This window comes from Ovis canadensis, chromosome 5, assembly GCF_042477335.2.
Source record: "Ovis canadensis isolate MfBH-ARS-UI-01 breed Bighorn chromosome 5, ARS-UI_OviCan_v2, whole genome shotgun sequence".
NCBI classification, from domain to species: Eukaryota; Metazoa; Chordata; class Mammalia; order Artiodactyla; family Bovidae; genus Ovis; species Ovis canadensis.
The window spans coordinates 29,680,748-29,705,461 of NC_091249.1; the positions used below are offsets into that span (position 1 = coordinate 29,680,748).

Here is a 24,714-nt window from a genome sequence, read left to right on the forward strand (position 1 = left end):
TGAGGTTTTGTCTGGGTTGTCATTAGATTTCCAAAATCTTCCTGTGGGCCCCCAGGTGGTCATTGACCCACTGTACTCTGAAAGTAGAGGATGTTCCCCAACAAGGCATTTTCTCTGTGAGAAGGGAGAACCATGTGTCTATGTACACCTTCAAAACAGGACAAGATGAGTTAAGAAGGTTTTATTAGGTAAGAAGGCTGGAGGAATGGGTAGACTAGGGGCTGGCTCACTCCCTCAGCTGCCTCCTCACCCTGTGCCATTCAAGCTGAGCTTCTGGCCACAGACCTCTGCCCAGAGATCAGGACCTGCCTCTGCCTCCCCCACCCCCAGTCTGGGTCCAGTGTGTTAGGCCAGTCACTGGGGCAGGGGGTCCTCTCCACTGTCACTGCAGCCTCCTTCACCAGGCGTGGCCATGGATGAATCAGGGGATAGCTGGTGAGAGAGGTGGGGGGGGAGGGTCCTGTCAGTCTCCTGCAGACAGGACACTGGGTTTCAGCCCCACTTAACACTCAGAGATGCTTAAGCTACTGGAGGTCCCACACCCACCTTGCACAGCAGAGCCGGGCTGCCAGGATTTGAATCCAGCCTCTGTCCCATCCCACTCCAGTATTCTTGCCTGGAGAATCCCATGGACAGAGGAGCCTGGTGGGCTACAGTCCACGGGGTCGCAAAGAGTCGGACACGACTGAGCGACTGACTTACTCTGTCCCATCAGACCTGGAAGAGGTGCTTGACCTCTGTGGTTCTTTTTCCACACATGTACAGGAGAGTGCAGGAAGGGGAGGCTGGTACGGCAAGTTTAATTAGGAAAGTGCTGGCACTTTGGCTTATAAGCACCTCCCCTTTGGGGACAGACTGAATCCTTTTGTCCTACTCCCTAATTCTAAAGTGAAAGTGTGAGTGACTTGCTTGCTCGCTCATCTCCAGCTCTCTGCAACCCCACTGACTGTAGCCTGCCAGGCTTTTTTGTCTATGGGATCTCCAGGCAAGAGGACTAACTCCAAAGGATGCTTTTATTCCTTTGCTCTGGGCCTGTAAGGGGAGTCCACAGACATAATAGTCTGAGCTAAGTCTAACAGCTCTTGTCTGACCTTAGGGCAAGCCCCTCTGGAGGCCTCAGTCTCATGACCTTCACTTTACATATGAAAGTGTGTCTAACCCTTGGGGTGTTCTGAAGGTTGAACATCAGACCCAGGTTCCCGCCACCAGGGGTGCACAAAGAACCACTTTTCTGGGAGCACACTTAGTATCCTTGAGCTGTGCAGCTGGTAAACTCCGTTTCTGCAGGAAGGGGTCGCACTCACCTGGGGGCCAGGCTGGCCTGAGCTCAGGTGGGCATGCAGCAGAGCGGCCACCTCGTCCTGCTCAGCCTCCAGGGCAATGGCCAGGGCGCTGGTGCCCTCCTGAGGGATCATGGAGACAGTCAGGTCCCTGAATCAAGGCACCACACCCCACACCAGCCCCATGGTGGCTCACGTTGTCCAGGAGGGCAGGGTCGCAGCCCGGCTGGGCCAGCAGCAACCGCACAGTGTCTAAGCGCCCATACTCGCTGGCGCACATTAGCGCTGTGGCCCCGTCTGCATCTTGCACGTTCACGTCTGCCCCGCATGCCAGCAGGGCAGCTACCATGTCCTGGCGGCCGTGGCTGATGGCCAGCATGAGGGCTGTCTGTCCCGTCTGGGGAGAGGCAAAGAAGGGGACAGGGCTGGTGTGGGCTCTGCAGGAAAGGGAGGGGGCTCCCAGAGACTTGGCTCCGGAAGTAAAAGTGCCCTCTGGACTCAGCCAGGGAGGAGGCATCTATGCACCTGGCTGGCCTTGGCATTAACGTTGCCCATGTGAAAGAGTCTCTGGACCACAGCCATGTCCTCCTCTTGCCCCACAGAAGTGAGTGCCGCCAACATGGGGGCAGAGTAGCCAGCTCTATTCTGGTGGTCAATCTTGCAGACCCCTAGGAGAGAGAAGAGGCGTCAGTTCAAGAAGCCGACACCTAAATTTGTCCACTCACTTCCTTCAAGCATCAAGTTCACCACCTGTTTAGCCAGCTTGGTCACTGAGGGTCATGCATGATTTTACTGTTCCTCTGCCTTACAAGGCTCTTCGCTTTCCAAGAGCCATGTGGCCCTTCTCACCTTTAGAGTTCTGTTTCCATCTCACTGAAGGGTTTCCTCACTTCCCTATTACAGACTGGTTCGGAGACTTGGTTCTGTCCAAACCACCGTATCCCCTAGTACCTAGAGCAATACCTCCCACTAATTGTTCAGTCACTCAGTCGTGTCTGACTGCAACCCCATGGACTGCAGCACGCCATGCCTCCCTGTCCTTCAGTTTTTTGGAGTTTGCTCAAGTTCATGTCCATTGGATTGGTGATGCCATCCAACCATCTCATCCTCTGTTGCCCTCTTCCACCTTCAATCTTTCCCAGCATCAAGGTCTTTTCCAATGAGTCAGCTCTTCACATCAGGTGGCCAGAATACTGGAGCTTCAGCATCAGTCCTTCCAATGAATAGACAAGGTTGATATCCTATAGGATTGACTGGTTTGATCTTGCAGTCCAAGGGACTCTAAGAGTCTTCAACACCACAGTTGGAAAGCATCAGTAAAAGGACTACTGCCCACAAAACCACCACTGTTGGTCCCCCAGAGAACTGTCAGCTGGGCCCCCCTACTGTCCCAACTCCACTCCAGTTTCCACGCAGCAGCCAGAACAGATCAAAAGAAATTTGGCCCCATCACTTATAGACATGAATTTGAGCAAACTCCAGGGCAGAAGAGCCTGGCACGCTGCCGTCCATGGGGTCACAAAGAATCAGACACAACTGAGCAACTGAACAATTCCATATGACTGGTGTCCTCAGAAGAAACAGATCGCCATGTGATGCTGAAGGCACAGATGAGCTGCCATCAGTAGAAACTTGGAGAAAGGCATGGAAGTTTCACTCTGAGCCCCTAAGAATGAACCAGTCCTGTGAACTTAATGGCCTCCTGAACTGCAACACAATTTGTTCTAAACCTCTGATGTTGTGGCACTTTGTGGTACTTTTTACAGCAGCCCTGGGAAACAGCTTGGTTGTTGCTGCCTGTTCTTTACAGATGAACACAAATTCAGCTCCGTTTCCTCTGGGATCAGTTCTGTTGCCATCTTGGCCCCCTCCCACACATCATAGCACCTACCTCTGGATCTCATTCCCCAGGGTGTTTAATGCTTGTGTACCCCACCATTCTGAAAGCTCAAGACTAGGTGCAGTTTGGGGAGATGAATGGTGGGAGAGGTTTGGGGAAAGGAGGGGATCAGGCTATTGGAGTAGATGTCCTAGTCAGAGGAGATCTGAGACAGTGGGCTGAGAAGTAAAAAGTTTTAAGTCACAGGGCTTCCTTGGTGGTACAGTGGTTAAGACTGTGCTGCCAATGAAGGGGGACCGAGGTTCCATCCCTGTTCAGGGAGCTAGATCCCACATGCTACAACTAAGATTTCGCATTCCACAACAAAGATCCTGAGTGAGACAACCAAGACCTGGTACAACCAAATAACTTTTTTAAAAGGTGGGTGGTTAAGTCAGGACTAAGGGCATCCCCCAGTTGTGTGGCCTACTGTCTAGGTGTCCATTCCTCCCACAAGCTTCTGTGACCCTGGTGGGGGATGTTAGGTGCAGAAGGGGCTCAAAGTAACCACAGTGGGGTCTCTGCAGCTCGCCAGGCACCCCACCTATCTTCCCTGCCTGCTTTTCCCTTCTCTGAGGCCTTGCTAAGGAAGGATCCTAAGCTAAAGGATTACCCTGTTTCGTGATTCCCTCCCCTGATTTTATCTTGTCATGGCCCTTACCTCTGTTGGAAATTATGTTTGATACTTATCAAGTAAAACTGATCATTCTCTCCACTCCCTACACGCACCCACCCTGAGCTCCATGAAAGCTCATTCATTCAAGAAACACCAGAGAGTCTACTGTGTGCCTCAGTGAAGTCTGATAAGCAATCAGGCTGAAGTGAGGGAAGGGCAGCGGGAGGAGTCTGAAAGAGTACATAAAGGAGGAGTTACTAACAGGCCAGAGGGTGAGCAAGGAGGCAGTGCCTTGAAACTGCGTGGGAACAATGGCTACTGGTCCCATGAGCCCCAAGGACTGTGGGAGTCGGAAAACAAGACAGTGACCTGAGATGATGGGAGGTGAGAGTTTAGGCGAGAATGCCAGTCCTTCTTGGCAGGTGCAGGATGGTAGTGCCAGCCCAGCATTACCCAGATTCCCCCTTCCGTGGATCCCTATTCCCTAGTGCCCTCCCCGCCCCTCCTCAATGCTGACCCGTATCCAGCAACAAGCTCGCGATGGCCAGGTTCCCATGGGACACGCTGTAGTGTAGGGCTGTGTTTCCGTTGCCATCCACCAGGTTCACCACGTGCTCCAGCAGCTCCCGACCCAGGCGCGCCACCGCGCCCAGGACCCCGGCCACAGCCTCCGCTTGAGAGCGCCGCTGGCTTGACACCCGAAACCACTCCTGGGCCACCAGGCGCGCCGCGCCCTGCCAGAACAGGAGAGAGATATCAGCGAGGGTCCAGGGCAGGTGTGGGGGCGGGTCTAGGAACCCAGGCTGGGGAGGTTGGTCCCTCTGAATTTGAGGAGGGGCGTGGACTCATGGGGCCGCAACCCTTTGGAGGAGGGAGTACTGTCAGTGTGGGTACGCGGCCCCAGGGGACAAGGATGCTTTCCTTCCCGAGAAGAGCCTTCGAGAGAACCAGGCATGGAGGAAGACGGTAAGCGCTCGTCTCTGGGGAGTCCGGGATGGTGTTGGGGCTTGGGGTGGACCCTTCTGGGGAAATCAGAGAAAGGTCAGCCCTGTTCTGGGGCGGAGATCCCTTTGGAGACCTTGGTATCCATGGAGGGCCCTGGCGCGAGATGACTGAACTTGGGGCCCCTTTAACTCTAAAGAAGGCGATGCTCTTCTCTAGGCAGGCATCAGACGGGGTCCCCGGCGGGCCTCTGACTCCTGTGAAGGGCTCTCTATGCACTCACACTGTCGCGGGGGACCCCGCGGGGCCGGCTCAGCTGCCGCTGCAGCGCTGCACACGCCTCCCTCAAACGCGGGCTCAGCTCGCACCTAGGAGACGGAGAGGCTCCAGGAGAGGTCGGGATGGAGAGTGGGAAGACGGGGGAAAGAGCAGCCGTCCCCATTCCGTGTTCCCCGCGCGGCTCACCTCCCGTGCACACCCGGCTGAGGTTCCTGCTCTGCCTCCGGCTCGGCGTCCCGGTCCTCCTTGCAGCTGGGAGCGCCAGGGGTCTCGGAGTCGGATGCCGCGCCGCTGTCGTCGCCTGAGCCCGAGGAACTGCTCCTCGGGGGCTCGGCAGCGCCATCCTCGCTGTCGCCCTCGCTGGACGAGCTCTCATACCTGGGGACAGGGTGGGAGGCATATGCTGAGCCTCCACCGGGGGCTCAGTCTGGTGTCTTGCGAGGTGGGAAGTGGCTGTCCCCATTTTACAGATGTGGACACTGAGGCCTGCCAAGACCACGCTGAGAGCGAGGGGCAGAGCTGGGATTCAAAACTCCAGTCTATGTCCCAGCAGATGCTGCCATGGGGAGGGGAAAAGTGCTCACTCTCCATTGAGGACCCCAACAAACTGCAGGCTCTTTGGTCCGGGGCTGGTTTGGCCACCAGGTGTACCATCTTTCCTCTTCATGATGGATTTGAGAGTGCCTGGCAGAGATCAGATGAAGACACTGAGTTCGAATTCAGCAGCCAGCAAGCCAGGGCTCAGCGAGGGATGGGGACTCACCCGCGGGTGCAACGGCCCTGTCCCCATCGGTGGATCCGGGGGGGTTCTCCGGCATCGGGGCTGGGGCCTCCACTGGAACATCGGTCTGAGTGGTCTTCTCCACATAATCCCACGGGGTCTGGGTGGTAGCCTCGCACGGCTGGGGCCGGGACGCCGCGGCCTCGGCCTTGGCCTCCTCAGCAGCCTCGCGGGCTTCCTCCAGCTCGCACAGCCGGCCCCGCAGGAGCTCGCTCACCCCGCGCTGATGCTCCAGGCTGGCGCGAAGCAGCTCCAGCTCGCGCTCGGCGGCCGCGGGAAGCCCCAGCAGAGCTTCGGTCACCCACGCCTCCGCCTCGAGGGTCTCAGGAGCTGCCCCCACGCCGGCCTCCTGGGTCTCCGGCACCGCCTGGACTCCCGCCTTTTGGGTCTCCGGCACGATCTGGGTGCCTGCCTCCCTTGTCTGGGGCGCACGGTCGAGACCCGGCGGCGCACCTTCGCTGTGGCTAGAAGCCGACCCGTCTGGGCCGTCAGCCCCGGGGCTGGCCCTGGCGCGAACGCCGCGCTCAGAGGTGGCCAGACGCTCGGTGAGCCGCCGCAGCTGAGCAAGCTTGTCCGGGCGCGCCTCGGCCTCCCCGTCGGACTCCGGCTGCCGGCGCGCCGCCAGCAACCGCGCCTTCTCGGCGCGCAGCGCGCGCACCTGCTCCTGCAGCTCGGGCAGCGCGCGCGCTTGTTCCTCGAGCTCGCGCAGGCGCCGCAGCGCCGCGGCCATCTGTTCGCGCACCAGCTGCAGCTGCGCGGGGCCAGGCGAGGCCAGGGCCGGGTTGGGGGCGGGGCTGCTGTGGCCAGACCCGCGAGGGCTGCGAGGGGCCGCGCGGGCCGGAATGGGCGCGCCCCCTTGCGCCTGCGCTAGCTCCAACCGCCGGCTGGTCTCCAGGAGCGTGCGCTCGACGCGTGGGTTGCGCACGGGTGCGCGCGGGGATGTCGGCGGCAGCATCAGCGCGGACGGCGCACCCGGGGAGAGTGCGCCCGGCGCTGCGCCATCGTCACTAGCCAGGGACTCGCTGGAGGTCCAGGCGCCTGGGCTGCGCGCGCCTGAGAGGCCGGCCCGGGGCGCGCGGGGACGGCGCGCGGGCGGGGGCCCCGCAGCGCGGCGGGCAGCGGGGCCGCGCTCCAGCTCCTCCACATACTTGAGGAAGTCCAAGTCCAGGTGGAAGCCGTAGGGGGTCTCCACCGAGTAGGGCGAGCTCGGGCTGCGGGCGCCCCCAGTCGCGCTGGGGCATAGGCGAGGGCCACCCAGGTCTGCGGACATGACAGGGGCGTGGAGGAACATCAGGCGGGGGAGACGCAGAGAGACTAACAAAAGAAGCGCCTCCCCACCGCCCCACGACATGTTTTCACGACGCCACCTGCTCCAAACCCTGCACACCTGCGGTTGCACACCGAGGTTTAAACACCCATCTGTACCCCAAAAGTTGTGCATTCACGTGTTGAGCACCTGTTAAGTCGCTTCAGTCATGTCCGACTCTGTGCGACCCCAGAGATGGCAGCCCACCAGGCTCCCCCTTCCCTGGGATTCTCCAGGCAAGAACAATGGAGTGGGTTACCATTTCCTTCTCCAACGCATGAAAGTGAAAAGTGAAAGTGAAGTCATTCAGTCGTGTCCGACTCTTAGCGACCCCATGGACTGCAGCCCACCAGGCTCCTCCGTCTGTGTACCAAACACTGAGGACGTAGCAATGAACAAGACAAGCATCCTTGCCCACTTGTAGGAGACAGATAAACGTTCAAAAAAGGTCCTTAGGGCAATAATACAAATTTCAAGATGAAACAGAGAGTAACTGACAGGCTTTGGCTCTGGCTGTTTCAGCAAATTTCTGCGGAGGGAACTTAGAGGTTGAGCCCTGAATGAGAAGGAGAAAGCAGCTGGGAGGGAAGGTTCCTAAAAGAAAACAGCGCGGGCAAAGGCTCTGGGGTGGAATAAGCAGGGTGGACCTGAGTGAAAGCAGATGGAGGTGAGAATGTGCAGAGCAGAGTGAAAAAAGGGAGGAGGGAGAGGACTAGAAGAGGTGCGCTTGGGCCAGACTGTGAGGAACCTTCTGGGCCACGGCGAGGAGCTGGGGTTTTATTCCACCTGTAATAGGGCACCAGAGGCAGATTTTAAGCAGGGCCAGGACATTATCCACCTTTATAAAGGGCCCTCTGACCACTCTGCAGAGGAGGGAACTGCAGGGCTGTGTGGGCACCTGGGCGCCAGGTGTGGATCTGTACACACGCAAACACCATTTTCCACACTTACCCGGCAGGTTCTGATTCAGGGCAAACTTGGCCATGTTTCCTGGAGTAGCTGCCACCTTTTTCACACCCTGAAAAAGGCCCCCAGATGGGTGAGGGTGGGTAGGGCTGGACCCTGCCCCTCTGGCTGTGCCTCTGGGGTCTGTCTGGACTCTGCATGAGTAAACAGACCCAAGCGCGCCTCTCCATCCCCCAACCCCTCCGCCACACACACACACAGGTCCTCTCATCCCTCCTCCCTCAAGTGGCCTTGAAAGTTTGGAATGAATGACTGTGGGGGCCCTCCTGTACCAGGCCTCCTCAGCCTGCTAGGCGGGAAGGGCATCAAAAGAAGAGGGGATGGTGATAAGAGAACCAGAGCAGCTGGGGGCAGGGCAGGGGTCGGTGCTTTCCAGACCTGAGGAGGTTTCTGTCAGTCCCTGGGGGAAATTAGAAACTGAAGCTCAAAGGGGTGGAGTGTGAACATTCAGAGGAGGAAGGCGAGAGTTGGAAGCCTTTCTTGGGCTCATTAAAAACTCATCTGGTCAGATTCTGCATACTGAAAAGAAACAAACAGAAAACAGAATTCTTACACTTTTTCCTTAGAGTGCAAACAAAATATAATTGTACATCCAAATTTATACCAGTGTCACTTGTGAGATCCTTTAGGAATGATGAAGAGTTCTGGAACAGAGGTACCAAGAATGCAGTCTCCTTGTGATCTCTCTACTGGAGTGCCACAGGGCTCTGCCCTTAGTTTGTGAGAAATTGTAGTGGAACCACAAGCACTCAGGTTGTGAGAGCTGTGGCTATGTTTGGGGCTAAAGGGAGAGAGACTCTTCAGGTGATGTGATGGAGGCTCTAAGAAACTGAGGGAGGGGCTTCCCTGGTGATCCAGTGGTTAAAAATCCACCTGCCAGTGCAGGGGACACGAGTTCAATCCCTGGTCCGGAAAGATCCCAATGCAGTGGAGCAACTAAGCCCCGTGCGCCGCAACTACTGAAGCCCACATGCCTACAGCCCATGCTCCACAGTAAGGGAAGCGACCACAATGGGAAGCCCGTGCAAGGCTGCAAGGCAATGAAGAGTAGCCTGGGTTTGCTGCAATTAGAGAAAGCCGCAACAACAAAGACGCAGTGCAGCCAAAAACAAACACATAAAAATAAACCTAAAAAAGAAACTGAAGATTGGGTCACATCTAATAACGTGATATTTAACAGGGATTTTTTCCAGAACTTTGTTATTGTGTCCACAGTCACAGTTACTGTGCTTTGTTTCAGAAAGTACAGGGCAGGAAAGATGGGGCTTTGAAGAGCCCATATGAAAAACCCTCAGAGAACTGCAAGCAGCTTGGATCGAGTGCCTACTCTGTGCCTGCTCTCATTTAATGTACCTCCCCCAGTATAAACCGGCAAGGAAGGATAGTTCCCCCTTTTCCAGATGGGGAAGCTAAGGCATAAAGCAATTAAGTCGATTACCTATAGGAAATGTCCTCAGACTGAGTTCCACTTATCTTCTGGGGAGCTCTTGTCTGCCCAGCCCTCCACCAGCAGGTGCCCGCCAGCCCCAAGCTGTACTCTTCCTGACCTACTGCCCATCTGCACTAACCACTTGGCAAGTTTCCCCATCACCTCTTCAGGTCTCTTGCACTCCTGATGACCACCTGCGTACCTAACACCCACCAGCCACGTGTTGGCCCACCTGACTCATTCTGCTCCACGGCTGGGGAGACGGGCCCACTCGCCACCTCTGTCCAGCCTGGGTCCCTGACATCTCCCCCACCCCCACTCCCCAAGGGAGGAGGGAGTGGTGGGGAACGTGCTGTCCTGAAGCAGCTGTTTCCCGTCCCTCACACGGGCTCTAAGGGGCCGGCCAGCGGGGCAGCACAGAGGACAGTCAGTGCCTCTCAGGACTTGTTTTCAGGAAGCTCTCTGGGAAGAGCTAGGTCATGGAGAAAACCTGGCCTGGGGCTTAGGGGTCTGGGCCGGCCTCACACACAGCTGGCCAACTGCCTCAGCAGGATCAGCCCCTTCCTTCAGGGTCCTGGCCACACCCAAATCCAAGACCCTGGGAATCCAAACAAACAAACAAAAAAACAGCTCTGGGCCATTCCTAAGACCCAAACCAGCTGGAGCAGCCAGACCCAGAAAAATGGGTGGATGCCCCAAGAAGATGCTTTCCTGGTGGCTCAGATGGTAAAGAATCCACCTGCAATGCAGAAGACTTGGGTTCGATCCCTGGGTCGGGAATATCCCCTGGAGAAGGGCATGGCAACCCTTCCAGTATTCTTGCCTGGAGAATCCCCATGGACAGAGGAGCCTGCCGGGTTACAGTTCATGGGGTCGCACAGAGTTGGACACCAAGCAGCAGCAGCAGCCCCAGGAAGAGTAAATAGCAATATAACAAAACCTTTGCATTTGCTACGGGGGTAGCCTCGATTCTAAGCAATTTATGGGTGTTAATTTAGTAAAAAAAAAAAAAAAAATCCTAGGCCCTTTGAAGTAGATTTTCTTAGCATTATTCTTTCCCCCCCTTCCCCGTTGTGCAGATGGAGAAACTGAGACTCAGAGATGAAGTGACCCAGCCAAGGTCGTACATGGGCAGAAGCAGGTTTTTGAACCCAGCAACTTTGCCAGTATTTCATTCTTGCCTGGAGAATCAATCCCATTGCTAGAGGAGCCTGGCCGGCTACAGTCCACAGGGTGGCAAAGAGTCGGACATGACTGAAGCCACTTAGCACACACGCCCACTGAATTGCCCACTCCACTTGATGGCTTTCTATAAACAGCCCTCCACTCACCACCAGCCTGCACTCCTGCCTGTCTCCTGCGTGTGTCCCTGATGGGAAGAGCAGGGCCAAAGTCTGGTGACTCCAGGGGTTGTACCCTCGCCGGAGCGGGGGCGGGGGGCGTGCAACCGCTCTCCCCTGTCCTCCGCTCCCTGCCCGAGGAGCTGTCGCGGCTAGATCCACATCCTCTGCCTGAGACCCTTCATTAGGCCGTCAGAGTCGACGCCACACGCCCCCACTCCCGCCCCAGGGATTATTTTGGGACTCAGAGCTGTGATCGCAAAACCTGAGGGGTAGGGGAATACGGAAGGCAGTTCAGTTCCCGGTCTTGGGGCGAGGGGCGTCTTCCCAGATTGAGGCTCTGGGTGGAGGCACCCCCTCTGATGTTGGGGCGGGGCTCTCAGACCCCTAAAGTGGGGGTGGAGGCTGATGATGGTGCGAGGGGAGAGGTTCTGAGGTCAGCACCCCGTCACCCCCATGTCCCCTTAGGACAGCCTCACAGAGACACAGCAGTTTCCTGCAGGAAACGCTGCCGGGCGGTTCCATCCGCTGCCCATTGTCTGCCGGCCCCGGGGGCCATCCGTCCCTCCTCCCAACGCGGTTTCCGAATCACCCTACAGACACACATACTCAGGTCCGGAGCGAGGGGATGGACTCGGGTCCCCAAGCTGTCTCGGAGCGACTCCGGGAAAGGATCCCGAAGTCGTGGGAGCACAGGGGGCGAACAACCCCTCCCTCCCCCAGCTTCACTCCTGCAGGGCGGGAGAAATGAGACCTCACGAATCCACAGGGCCCCAACTCTACTCGCTCACCACCTGGGGCTCCCAGTGTGGGAGTGGGGGGGTTCCAAGCAGAGAACACTGCGCCCTCCCCATCCCTGCGCGCTGAGCCCGCAGAGGGGCTGGAAGCGCAGCGCCCCGTCCCGGTGCGTACCCCTGATCCCCGCCCCCCAGATTCCCCATCGGTGCCCAGAAAGCTGGTGCTTTACCTGAAGCCGCAACCCCAGCCGCGCCCGCACCCGAGCCCGCCCCCTCGAAGTTCGGGGACGGGTTATCAAGGCCCGGACCCTAACTGACAACCACATCAGCCAACCAAGGCCCTATGCTCTCCGAACTGTCCAATGGTGAGGTGGGATGGGCCGCGCTGGCCCGCGCCCAGGGTTTGGGGGCGGGGATAGGGGCGGGGCCTGGAGTGACGGTCTTTGAGGGCTTTCTGTCCAGGGTGGGGAGCTGAGGGCTGACCCGCTCAGGGCGAAAGGGCTTGGATCTGATCCACCGGGAACAGGGAGCCATGGGAAGACTCTAAGTAGGAAAGTTACCCGGTGGGATTTGTATATGTGGAAGATCCCTTAGGTGGAAGCTGGAAGGACTGATGCTCCTTTCCCAGTGTCTGGGTGCGGGATCCGGACCCTGGATCTTTCCGACCTCAGGGTCTTTGTGCATGCTCTTCCATCTTCCTGAAGTGTTCTTCCCTGAACCTGTTCACTTGGCCACCTTCTCCTGCCTTTGGGGGCTCAACCTATGTGTTTCTGCCCTCTAAAGACCTAACGTGGACCTTCTCCAGTTATGAACCTGATAGCTACTTTCACTATCTGGAAAATAAATATATATAAAATTTATTTGTTTACTTGTTTGCCATCTATCTTCCAGTAAAGACAGGGAATTGACTGATTTTGGTCACTGCTTTATCCAGTGCCCTGAGCACACAGTAGGCACTTAATAAATGTTTATTGAAGACATAGAGAACAGATATTGGTTGCTAAGGAGGGGTTGGGAGAAATAGGAAAAACTATTACATAGAGAATAAGATAAACAGCAACATCTTACTGTATAGCACAAGGAACTATATTCAATATGCTAAGTCACTTCAGTCTGACTGAGTGTCCGACTCTTTTGCAGCTCCATGGACTCCAGGTTTCTCTGTCCATGGGATTCTCCAGGCAAGAATAATGGAGTGGGTTGCCATGCCCTCTTCCAGGGGATCTTCCCGACTCAGGGATTGAACCCGTGTCTCCTGCATTAGCAGGTAGGGTCTTTACTTCTAGAGCCTCCTGGGAAGCCCCCACTATATTCAATACCCTGTGATCATCCATAATGGAAAAGACTATGAAAAAGAATACATATATATATATATGTGTGTGTATAACTGAGTCATTTTGCTGTAGAGCAGAAATTAACACAAAATTGTAAATCAACTATACTTCAATTAAAAGTTTTTAAATGTTTGTTCAGAGAATGATTTGACATTGCATTGAACTCTGTAACCCAGTTGGAATGTAGTATGATCTAAAATGACCCTCCAGATCTTTTTCTCAATTAATTTAGCATTTATTGAGCACCTACAGTGTTCTAGGCACTGTGCAAGTCCTTGAGGGGAACATAGTCCTTGCCATCCTGGGCCTCAAACCTGAGAGGAGGAGACAAGACTTTCAGGTTATGGTTTATGCTAAAGGGGTGAGAGGGGTGGGAGCTGGAGTCTATGGGAACAGAAAGGAGGGGCACATCATTGACCTAGAGTGTCTGGGTAGGCAGACATCCTGCAAGGATGACACTTAAGGAAAGGTGCTCCAGATAGTAGAAATTGCACATGCAAAGGGTGATATGGTGAAATTTGACTGAGTTGTGATGTTGATGGGAGGAGAGCTGGAGGGACAGGCAGAAGGGATGTCTGAAGCAGCTCAGACTTAATCTGCTAAAATGGGGCGCATTGGAGGTAGATTACTTTATTTCAGAGATTCATCCATTTGTCCCAGTGCCACTCTGTTTTAACTACAGTATCTTTAGAATATATTTTAACATCTAATACTCCACTTGTTGCAAAATTCCTGGGCTATTTCCATTGTCTTTTTCCTTCTTCCAGATAAGCCATAGAATACTGTTGTTTCCCCCATAAAAACTATACTGGAATAAATAGATAGATATTACAAAACGGAAACATACTGACAGACTTCAAAAACAAATTTATGATTACCAAATGGGAAAGGTTATGGGGGAGGGGTAAGGGGGGAGGGATAAATTAGGATTTTAGAGTTAACATACACATACTACTATATACAAAATGGGGCTTCCCAGGTGACGCTAGTGGTAAAGAATCCACCTGCCAATGCAGGAGACGCAAGGGACTCGGGTTCAATCCCTGGGACAGGAAGAGCCTCTGGAGTAGGATATGGCAACTTGCTCTAATATTCTTGCCTGGAAAAGTTCCATGGACAGAGGGGCCTGGTGGGCTACAGTAATAGATAAACAAGGACCTACTATATAGCACAGGGAACTCTACTCAGTATTCTGTAATGACCCATACGGGAAAAGAATCTGAAAAAAAAATAGATACACGTATAACTGAATCATTCTGCTGTACACCTGAAACTAACACAATATTATAAATCACCTGTAGTGCGCTCTCTCTGGAAGTCGCTCAGTGGTGTCTGACTCTTTGTAACCCGCCAGGCTCCTTTGTCCATGGAGTTCTCCTGGCAAGAATACTGGAGTGGGTAACCATTCCCTTCTCCAGGGGATCTTCCTGACCCAGGGACTGAACCTGAGTCTCCTGCATTGCAGACAAAGTCTCTACCATCTGAGCCACCAGGGAGGCCCTAAATCAACTATCCTCCAATATAAAAAGTAAAAAGTAAATAAAATGCATGCACACACAGAGTCAGACCCAAGAAAGCACACAAAATAGATGCATGACTTAAGACACTCCTGAGAGACAGTTCTCAACCAGGAGTGATTATGCCCCCTGGGGAACATTCAGCAATAACTGGAGCCCTTGCTGACTGTCAGGATGGAGTGGGGGAGGGCTGTTCTTGACCTCTACTGGGTGGAGCTCAGGGATGCTGCTAAACATCTCGTTATGCACATGACATTCCCACACAACTAAATGTTATCTGACCTGAATGTTGATAGGGCTGAATCTGGGAAACTCAGCTGGAAGACAGACATCATTCTAACCCCCACGCAGGTCCCCAAAGAGCATATCACCAGCAACCCCAGACGCCCTTCCTACAGGCTGCGTCTCAATCAGGTGCTTCCTCACTCTGAAAAGCAACCACTGTTGTGACTTGTGTAATAATCACCGCCTAGTATTTCTGAGTAGTTTATCATGCAAGTTTGAATCTCTAGATACTGTGGTTTAGTCTTGCCCATGCAAAAAAAAAAAGAAGAAAATGATATGTCTTTTAAGTCTCTTTTAATTCATGGGTTCCCGCTCCATCCCTTTTCTCCGTTACAAATGAATCAGTTGCACAATTCAGGCTGATTCTCATGGTCTGGGTGGTGCTGATCCCATCCTCATGGGACACACCGGCATGATCCTCTGCCCTTCATCTTTCATGCAAATTGGCAGTTGTTTCCAGAACCAGGATTAGACTAGGGTTTAATGCCTTTGACCCGATGGTGAGTGTTGTTGGTTCCTTCAGATCAGGCTCACACTCCTTGTCTCTCCTTGCATGAGGTTAGCAGCCATTGATGATGAACTTGTTGGAGGTTGCAAAGTAGTGATGTGTCCCTCTTCGCATTTTGTCCTCCTTTATTAGCTAAACCTCTTCCCCTGCAGATGTGTCCTCTTAAATTCCATTTGGTTACACTTTTTATGTAAAAGTGCTTGATTCTTTCCCTTAAGAGACTACTTTTATAAATAGTGAATTAATTTCCCATAAACCTCTGAAAGTGACAGTCTTTTTTTTTTAAATTGAAGTTGATTTAAAAATGGCCACCCAATCCAGTATTCTTGCCTGCAAAACCCCATGGACAGAGGAGCCTTGCAGGCCACAGTCCTTGGGGTTGCAAAGAGTTGGACATGACTGAGTAGCATGGATGCATTAGTTTAAGATGTACAGAAAAGTGATTCTTTTCCATTACAGGTTATTACAAGACATTGAATATAGTTCCGTGTATTATATAGTAAGTCCTTCTTATTTATCTATTTTGTATGGTGTGTGTGTGTGTGTGTGTGGTGTACGTCTTTTAAGCTCAAACTCCTGATTCATTCACCCTTATTTCCCTTTGGTAACCATAAATTTGTTTCTCTCCCCACCTTTTTTTTTTTTTTTTTTTGCTGCACCATATGGCTTGTGGAATCTCATTTCCCCAACCCGGGATTGAATCTGGGGCATAGCAGTAAAAGCACTGAGTCTAGGCACTGGACCTCCAGAAAACTCCCTCCATAAGTTTGTTTCTATGTCTATGAGTCTGTTTCTTATATTTTCCTAACTAGCTGCTTTTAACATGTTAGAGTGCTATTGGGATTGTGTTTTTGTGTTCCTTTGTTGTGTCCTGCCTTTCCCTAGACAGAAAGGAGAACAAACCAGTCAATCCTAAAGGAAATCAACCCTGAATATTCATTGGAAGGACTGATGCTGAAACTGAAGCTCCAGTACTTTGGCCACCTGATGCAAAGAGCAGACTCACTGGAAAAGACCCTGATGCTGGGAAAGGCTGAAGGCAGGAGGAGAAGAGGGTGACAGAGGATGAGATGGTTGGAGGGCATCACCGACTCGATGGACATGAGGTTGAGCAAACTCTGGGAGATGGTGACAGACAGGGAAGCCTGGTGTGCTGCAGTTCATGGAGTCACAAAGAGTCAGACACAACTGAGCAACTGAACAACAACAACCTTTCTTAGAAACACCAAATGAGACAAAGGTGGGGAGATGAAAAAGAGATAGAGCTGGAGGTGGAAGGGGAGGCAAATGGAGGTGAGACTCGTGTGGTGATAAAGACAGGGCTTCAGGCTGGGTGGAACTATAACCAGGTTGAAAGATGAAAGAGGGACCAGTTTAGGAGCTAAGTCATTATCCTTCCTCTCATGGCTCCCATCTCACTTAATATAAGAACTAAAATCAACTTCCCTGGTGGTCCAGTTGTTAAGAATCTGCCTGCCAATGCAGGGGACTGGGCAATCCCTGGTCCAGGAAAACCCCACATGGCACGGAGCAACTTGTGCCACAACTACTGAGCACTGGGGCTGCAACTATTGAAGCCCGCACGCCTAGAACCTGTGCTCTGGAACAAGAGAAGCCAGCACACGGCAGCTAGAGAGCAGCCTCCACTCACTACAACTAGAGAAAGCAGTGAAGACCCAGAGCATCCCCAAATAAATAAACTAAACTCCTTAGAATAGCCCACAATGCCCTTCATGATCTGCTCCTGTCACCTCTTTTTAAAATTTTATTTTTATTTATTATTATTCTTCATCTTTTGGCCACACTGCATGGCATGTGGGATTCTAGTTCCCTGACCAAGGATCGAACCTGGGCCCCCTATGTTGGGAGCATGGAGTCCAAAGGATGAACAGCCAGGGAGGTCCCTCCTGCCACCTGCTGACTTCTTCTCCCCTCTCTCTCACTCTGTCTTGCTCCTTCTGCTCCATTAGGCACAGTTCTGCCTCAGGGCATTTGCACCTGCTGCTCCATCTATGGGAATGCTCTTCCCATAGATGTCCACACAGCTTCTGCCTCACATCTTCTGATCTTTGCTCAAATGTCCCTGTGAGGCTCCCTTGGCTGCCTTCCCTGAATTCTCCACTCCACATGCCTCCTTAGCCTGCATTAATTTTTTTTTCCCCTAGCACTTATAACATTCTTATACCGTGTCTGTTCCTCACTGGAATGTCAACCCCACGTGAGCAGGAAATTTTTTGTCTGTCTTCCACATTGCCTGGTCCCCAGAGCCTCAAACAATGCTTGGCACACAGAGGTGCTCTATAAATACTTCTTCTCTGAATGAAAGGAACAGAAGGTGAGCTTGAACGCCATGTGGACCAAGGATTTCCGAGAGGGGCTGGATAAGCATCCTAGCCTTGCCAGCCAGCATGGAGATATGTAACAGCAAGAAAGCACTTTGATTGGGTGGGTGAGGGAGAAAGATGCAATTAGTTTTTTGTTTTTTGGCTGCACAGCAGGTTTGTAGGATCTTAGCTTCCCCACCAGGAATCAAACCTGGGCCCGCCTGGCAGTGAAACCACTGAGTCCTAACTACTGAACTGCCAGGGAATTTCCCTTAGATTTCTGAAATAACTCCCCCACCCATCAGATTCCTAACACCATTCAAGGTAGAACATGTGACCTTCCTCTGTCCCGGCTGAAGCTGGAACCAGAGAAGAGGAGAGCCAGGCTCCTGGCCACTCCAGGACACACATGAGCCTCTTGGAAGCCACCGTCAGCCCCTTTGCCAGTTCAAGGGCCTCGGAAATGCCAGAGCAGTCCCTGCCCAGGTCTGGAATGCCCGGCTGCCCCAGAGAGGCTCAGTCTGTCCCTCAACACTCACATCCCCAGCCCTGAGGGCTCATCAGCCCCATGTGAGGGTCTCGGAGGACAGTATCTCCTTCTCTCTCGTCCCCTGCCTTGCCCTCCATCCTCCTCCCTGGGTTCAAAATCTAAGCAGTCCACGTCCTGTAAGTTTCACCACCTGAGTAGTTCTGGAATTCATCCCCATTTCCCCATCTAGTGAACCAAAGACCCTACCATCCTAGGCCTGTCTTTTGCCCTCCTGCCCTCACCTCCCAATGCATATTTGAAACCTTGAATAATTTGCATTTATCTCCAGGCAGGAATGTTTTGGGGTTTCACATGTCCTGATGCAGGGCTTCCCAGGTGGTCCAATGGTAAAGAAACTGCCTGCAATGCAAGAGACACAGGAGATGCGGGTTCAATCCCTGGGTTGGGAAGCTCCCCTGGAGGAGGGCATGGCAACCCACTCCAGTATTCTTGTCTGGGAAATCCCATGGACAGAGGAGCCTGGTGGGCTATGGTCCATAGGGTCACAAAGAATTGGACATTACTGAAGCTACTGAGCAGGCACCCATATCCTGATGAATCCGTTTCTGATCCTGGTTGAAAGTTACATGGATGTGCATTTCAACCCCTTTGGGGCTATTTGTTTGTTTGTTTTTCTTTTTTGTATTTATTTTTTTTGGCTGCATCAGGCCTTAGTTACAGAATGTGGGATCTAGTTCCCTGACCAAGGATCAAACCCGGGCCCTCTGCATCAGGAGTGCAGAGTCTTAATCACTAGACTACCAGGGAAGTCCCTGTATTTCCTTTTCTTTTTGAGCCACTCAGTATGAAGGATCTTAGTTCCCTGACGATCAGGAATCAAACCTGCACCTCTGTCTTGGAAGCACAGAGTCTTAATCACTGGACTGCCAGGGAAGTCCCATTTCATTACTGCTCTTTCCATTTCACACATAGGTTAAAAGCAGCCTTTTGAGTGTATTCAGGGTTTATGTAGAATAATTATTAAAAGCAACAAATCAGGACAATTGATTCAGGCAAGAATCATCAATGGATGCTGAAACTGGTGAGTTGAAGTTTCATGAGAAACAAGGTATTTGTGTAGCTTCTCTGTATCTGCCCATAAATTATGACAAAGGAAAAAACTGTCATTTCCCAGAGGAGCAACAGACAATGTCTTAATCAAGGGATCATAGTTTAAATGACCAGTAATGGAGCAAATGGACAAATCGAATCCTGATACACTGCATAGAAAGGGACACACGATCACTTCTGTGATATTTCTTCCAAAGCTGCTTAACCTGAATCCAATCACAAGGAAAATCAGACAAATGCAATGTCTCAGACAAGAACATTCTACAAAACAACTGGCCTATGACCTTCAAAAATGTCAATGTCAAGAAGTCTACAAATAACAAATGTTGGACAGGGGGTAAAGAAAAGAGAACTCTTCCATACTGTTGGTAGGAACGTAAACTGGTGCAGACACTATGGAAACCAGTATGGAGGTTCCTCAAAACACTAGAGGTGCCATGTTATCCAGGAACCCCACTCCTGGGCATATATCCAAACAAAACCATATTTCGTAAAGATGCATTCACGTCAATGTTCATAGCAGGACTATTTACAATAGTCAAGACGTGGAAACAATCTAAACATCAATCGACAGAGGACTGGATCAAGACTATGTGGTACATAAACACAGTGGAATACTCAGTTCAGTTCAGTCACTCAGTCGTGTCCAACTCTTCGCGACCCCATGAATCGCAGCACGCCAGGCCTCCCTGTCCATCACCAACTTCTGGAGTCCACCCAAACTCATGTCCATCGAGTCGGTGATGCCATCCAACCATCTCATCGCCTATCGTCCCCTTCTCCTCCTGCCCCCAATCCCTCCCAGCATCAGGGTCTTTTCCAGTGAGTCAACTCTTCACATGAGGTGGCCAAAGTATGGGAGTTTCAGCTTCAGCATCAGTCCTTCCAATGAACACGTGGGGCCGGGAGGAGCAACCCCATGTCCAAGGAGCGGTGGCTGCACGGGCGCAGGAGGGCCTAGAGGAGCTATCCCACTTTGAAGGTCAGGAAGGGTGGCGGTGAGGAGATACCCTTCATCCAAGGTAAGGAGCAGCGGCTGCGCTTTGCTGGAGCAGCCGCAAAGAGATACCCCACGCCCAAGGTAAGAGAAACACAAGTAAGATGGTAGGTGTTGCAAGAGGGCATCAGAGGGCAGACACACTGAAACCATACTCACAGAAAACTAGTCAATCTAATCACACTAGGACCACAGCCTTGTCTAACTCAGTGAAACTAAGCCATACCCGTGGGGCAACCCAAGATGGATGGGTCATGGTGGAGAGGTCTGACAGTGGAGAAGGGAATGGCAAACCACTTCAGTATTCTTGCCTTGAGAACCCCATGAACAGTATGAAAAGGCAAAATGATAGGATACTGAAAGAGGAACTCCCCAGGTCAGTAGGTGCCCAATATGCTACTGGAGATCAGTGGAGAAATAACTCCAGAAAGAATGAAGGGATGGACCCAAAGCAAAAACAATACCCAGCTGTGGCTGTGACTGGTGATAGAAGCAAGGTCTGATGCTGTAAAGAGCAATATTGCATAGGAACCTGGAATGTTAGGTCCATGAATCAAGGCAAATTGGAAGTGGTCAAACAAGAGATGGCAAGAGTGAACGTCAACATTCTAGGAATCAGCAAACTAAAATGGACTGGAATGGGTGAATTTAACTCAGATGACCATTATATCTACTACTGTGGGCAGGAGTCCCTCAGAAGAAATGGAATAGCCATCATGGTCAACAGAAGAGTCCAAAATGCATTACTTGGATGCAATCTCAAAAACAACAAAATGATCTCTGTTCGTTTCCAAGGCAAACCATTCAATATCACAGTAATCCAAGTCTATGCCCCAGCCAGTAACGCTGAAGACACTGAAGTTGAAGGGATCTATGAAGACCTACAAGACCTTTTAGAACTAACACCCAAAAAAGATGTCCTTTTCATTATAGGGGACTGGAATGCAAAAGTAGGAAGTCAAGAAACACCTGGGGTAACAGGCAAATTTGGCGTTGGAATGCAGAATGAAGCAGGGCAAAGAGTTTTGCCAAGAAAATGCACTGGTCATAGCAAACACACACTTCCAACAACACAAGAGAAGACTCTACACATGGACGTCACCAGATGGTCAACACCGAAATCAGACTGATTATATTCTTTGCAGCCAAAGATGGAGAAACCCTATACAGTCAGCAAAAATAAGACCAGGAGCTGACTGTGGCTCAGATCATGAACTCCTTATTACCAAATTCAGACTTAAATTGAAGAAAGTAGGGAAAACCACTAGACCATTCAGGTATGACCTAAATCAAATCGTTTATGATTACACAGTGGAAGTGAGAAATAGATTTAAGGGCCTAGATCTGATAGATAGAGTGCCTGATGAACTATGGATGGAGGTTTGTGACATTGTACAGGAGACAGGGATCAAGACCATCCCCGTGGAAAAGAAATGCAAAAAAGCAAAATGGCTGTCTGGGGAGGCCTTACAAATAGCTGTGAAAAGAAGAGAGGCAAAAAGCAAAGGAGAAAACGAAAGATATAAGCATCTGAATGCAGAGTTCCAGAGAATAGCAAGAAGAGATAAGAAAGCCTTCTTCAGCGATCAATGCAAAGAACAGAAGAACAGAATGGGAAAGACTAGAGATCCCTTCAAGAAAATTAGAGATACCAAGGGAACATTTCATGCAAAGATGGGCTCAATAAAGGACAGAAGTGGTATGGACCTAACAGAAGCAGAAGATATTAAGAAGAGGTGGCAAGAATACACAGAAGAACTGTACAAAAACGATCTTCACGACCCAGATAATCACGATGGTGTGATCACTCACCTAGAACCAGACGTCCTGGAATGTGAAGTCAAGTGGGCCTTAGAAAGCATCACTATGAACAAAGCTAGTGGAGGTGATGGCATTCCAGTTGAGCTATTTCAAATCCTGAAAGATGATGCTGTGAAAGTGCTGCACTCAATATGCCAGCAAATTTGGAAAACTCAGCAGTGGCCACAGGACTGGAAAAGGTCAGTTTTCATTCCAGTCCCAAAGAAAGGCAATGCCAAAGAATGCTCAAACTATCACACAGTTGCACTCATCTCACATGCTAGTAAAGTAATGCTCAAAATTCTCCAAGCCAGGCTTCAGCAAGATGTGAACCATGAAGTCCCTGATGTTCAAGCTGGTTTTAGAAAAGGCAGAGGAACCAGAGATCAAATTGCCAACATCCACTGGATCATGGAAACAGCAAGAGAGTTCTAGAAAAACATCTATTTCTGCTTTATTGACTAGACCCAAGCCTTTGACTGTGTGGATCACAATAAACTGTGGAAAATTCTGAGAGAGATGGGAATACCAGACCACCTGACCTGCCTCTTGAGAAATCTGTATGCAGGTCAGGAAGCAACAGTTAGAACTGGACATGGAACAACAGACTGGTTCCAAATAGGAAAAGGGGTATGTCAAGGCTGTATAGTGTCACCCTGCTTATTTAACTTATATGCAGAGTCCATCATGAGAAACGCTGGACTGGAAGAAACACAAGCTGGAATCAAGATTGCCGGGAGAAATATCAATAACCTCAGATATCCAGATGACACCACCCTTTTGGCAGCAAGTGAAGAGGAACTAAAAACCCTCTTGATGAAAGTGAAAGAGGAGAGTGAAAAAGTTGGCTCAAAGCTCAACATTCAGAAAATGAAGATCATGGCATCTGGTCCCATCACTTCATGGGAAATAGATGGGGAAACAGTGTCAGACTTTATTTTTTTGGGCTCCAAAATCACTGCAGATGGTGACTGCAGCCATGAGATTAAAAGACGCTTACTCCTTGGAAGAAAAGTTATGACCAACCTAGATAGCATATTCGAAAGCAGAGACATTACTTTGCCGACTAAGGTCCGTCTAGTCAAGGCTATGGTTTTTCCTGCGGTCATGTATGGATGTGAGAGTTGGACCGTGAAGAAGGCTGAGTGCCGAAGAATTGATGCTTTTGAACTGTGGTGTTGGAGAAGACTCTTGAGAGTCCCTTGGACTGCAAGGAGATCCAACCAATCCATTCTGAAGATCAACCCTGGGATTTCTTTGGAAGGAATGATGCTAAAGCTGAAACTCCAGTACTTTGGCCACGTCATGCGAAGAGTTGACTCATTGGAAAAGACTCTGATGCTGGGAGGGATTGGGGGCAGGTGGAGAAGGGGATGACAGAGGATGAGATGGCTGGATGGCATCACTGACTCGATGGACGTGAGTCTGAGTGAACTCCGGCAGTTGGTGATGGACAGGGAGGCTTGGTGTGCTGCGATTCATGGGGTCACAAAGAGTCGGACACGACTGAGTGACTGAGCTGGTTGGATCTCCTTGCAGTCCAAGGGACTCTCAAGAGTCTTCTCCAACACCACAGTTCAAAAGCATCAATTCTTTGGCACTCAGCTTTCTTCACGGTCCAACTCTCACATCCATACGTGACCACTGGAAAAACCATAGCCTTGACTAGACGGACCTTTGTTGGCAAAGTAGTATCTCTGCTTTTGAATGTGCTATCTACGTTGGTCATAACTTTCCTTCCAAGGAGTAAGTGTCTTTTAATTTCATGACTGCAATCACCATCTGCAGGGATTTTGGAAAAATAAAGTCAGACACTGTTTCCACTGTTTCCCCATCTATTTCCCATGAAGTGATGGGACCAGATGCCATGATCTTAGTTTTCTGAATGGAATACTAATCAGCCATAAAACATAATGAAATAATGCCATTTACAACAACATGGATGGACCTAGAGTTTATCATGCCAAACAAAGCAAATCAGAAAAAGGACAACAAATACCATATGATATCACTTATATGTGGAATCTAAAATACAACACAGGGAATTCCCTGGTGGTCCAATGATTAGGACTCTGTGCTTTCACTGCCAAGGGCCTGGATTCAATCCCTGATCAGGGAACTAAGATCCTGCAAGCCATGGAGTGGGGGAAACAAACAAACACAGCACAACATAAGGGAACATATCTATGAAACAGAAACAAACTCACAGACACAGAGAACAGACTCGTGGTTGCCAAGGGGGAGGTCGGCGGGGGAGGGATGGACTGGGGGTTTGGGATTAGCAGATGCAAGCTCTTATATACAGGCTGGATAAACAACATGCTAGTGTATTGCACGAAGAAATGTATTCAATATCCTATGATAAACCACAATGGAAAAGAATATGAAAAATAATATTTAAGAAGATTGTATATATTCTTCAGTTATAGATAAGTACTTCAGTTACACTTTCATAATCACTTCGCTGTGCTGCAGAAATTAACACAACATTGTAAATCAACCATACTTCAATAAACGTTTTTAAAAATGTTTGTTATTTTCTTTCTTCAATAATTTTTTTAAAAATGTCATTGTCATGAAAGACAAGCAAAGGAGAAAGGACATTCTAGGCATGACATCTGTCTGCAGGGCATGACCCCGGATTGGACCAGAGGCCAGAAAGTTAAAATGACCAAGGAAGACATTATTGGATCACTGACAATGTTGAATGTCTGTAGTTCAGGTAGCAATATTTGATCAATATTAAATTCCCTGCTTGTGACCATTGCATTGTAGTTATAGAAGCAATGGTTCT

General features: G+C 50.9%; 2 protein-coding genes across 12 annotated transcripts in view; one reads left to right on the plus strand and one right to left on the minus strand.

Moving 5' to 3' along the window:
- Positions 1-24,714, plus strand: part of HNRNPM (heterogeneous nuclear ribonucleoprotein M) — a 311,395-nt gene that overhangs the window by 177,826 nt on the left and 108,855 nt on the right. The gene's annotated exons all lie outside the window — the stretch shown is intronic.
- KANK3 (KN motif and ankyrin repeat domains 3) lies at positions 167-11,912 on the minus strand. Of its 8 annotated transcripts, none has more exons than XM_069591241.1 (13): positions 11,786-11,840; positions 8,428-8,568; positions 8,035-8,101; positions 5,760-7,037; positions 5,581-5,680; positions 5,183-5,374; positions 5,001-5,085; positions 4,293-4,509; positions 1,806-1,948; positions 1,477-1,677; positions 1,305-1,403; positions 547-616; positions 167-432 (listed from the first exon to the last, which is right to left on the minus strand). In XM_069591241.1, the coding sequence occupies exons 3-13, from the start codon at positions 8,066-8,068 to the stop codon at positions 422-424; spliced, it is 2,430 nt and encodes an 809-aa protein (XP_069447342.1). In that variant the 5' UTR covers positions 8,069-8,101; positions 8,428-8,568; positions 11,786-11,840; the 3' UTR covers positions 167-421. The 8 variants fall into 8 exon arrangements, with proteins under 8 accessions (XP_069447342.1, XP_069447346.1, XP_069447343.1 ...); XM_069591245.1 differs by lacking the exon at positions 547-616 and adding an exon at positions 7,343-7,869; XM_069591242.1 differs by lacking the exon at positions 547-616.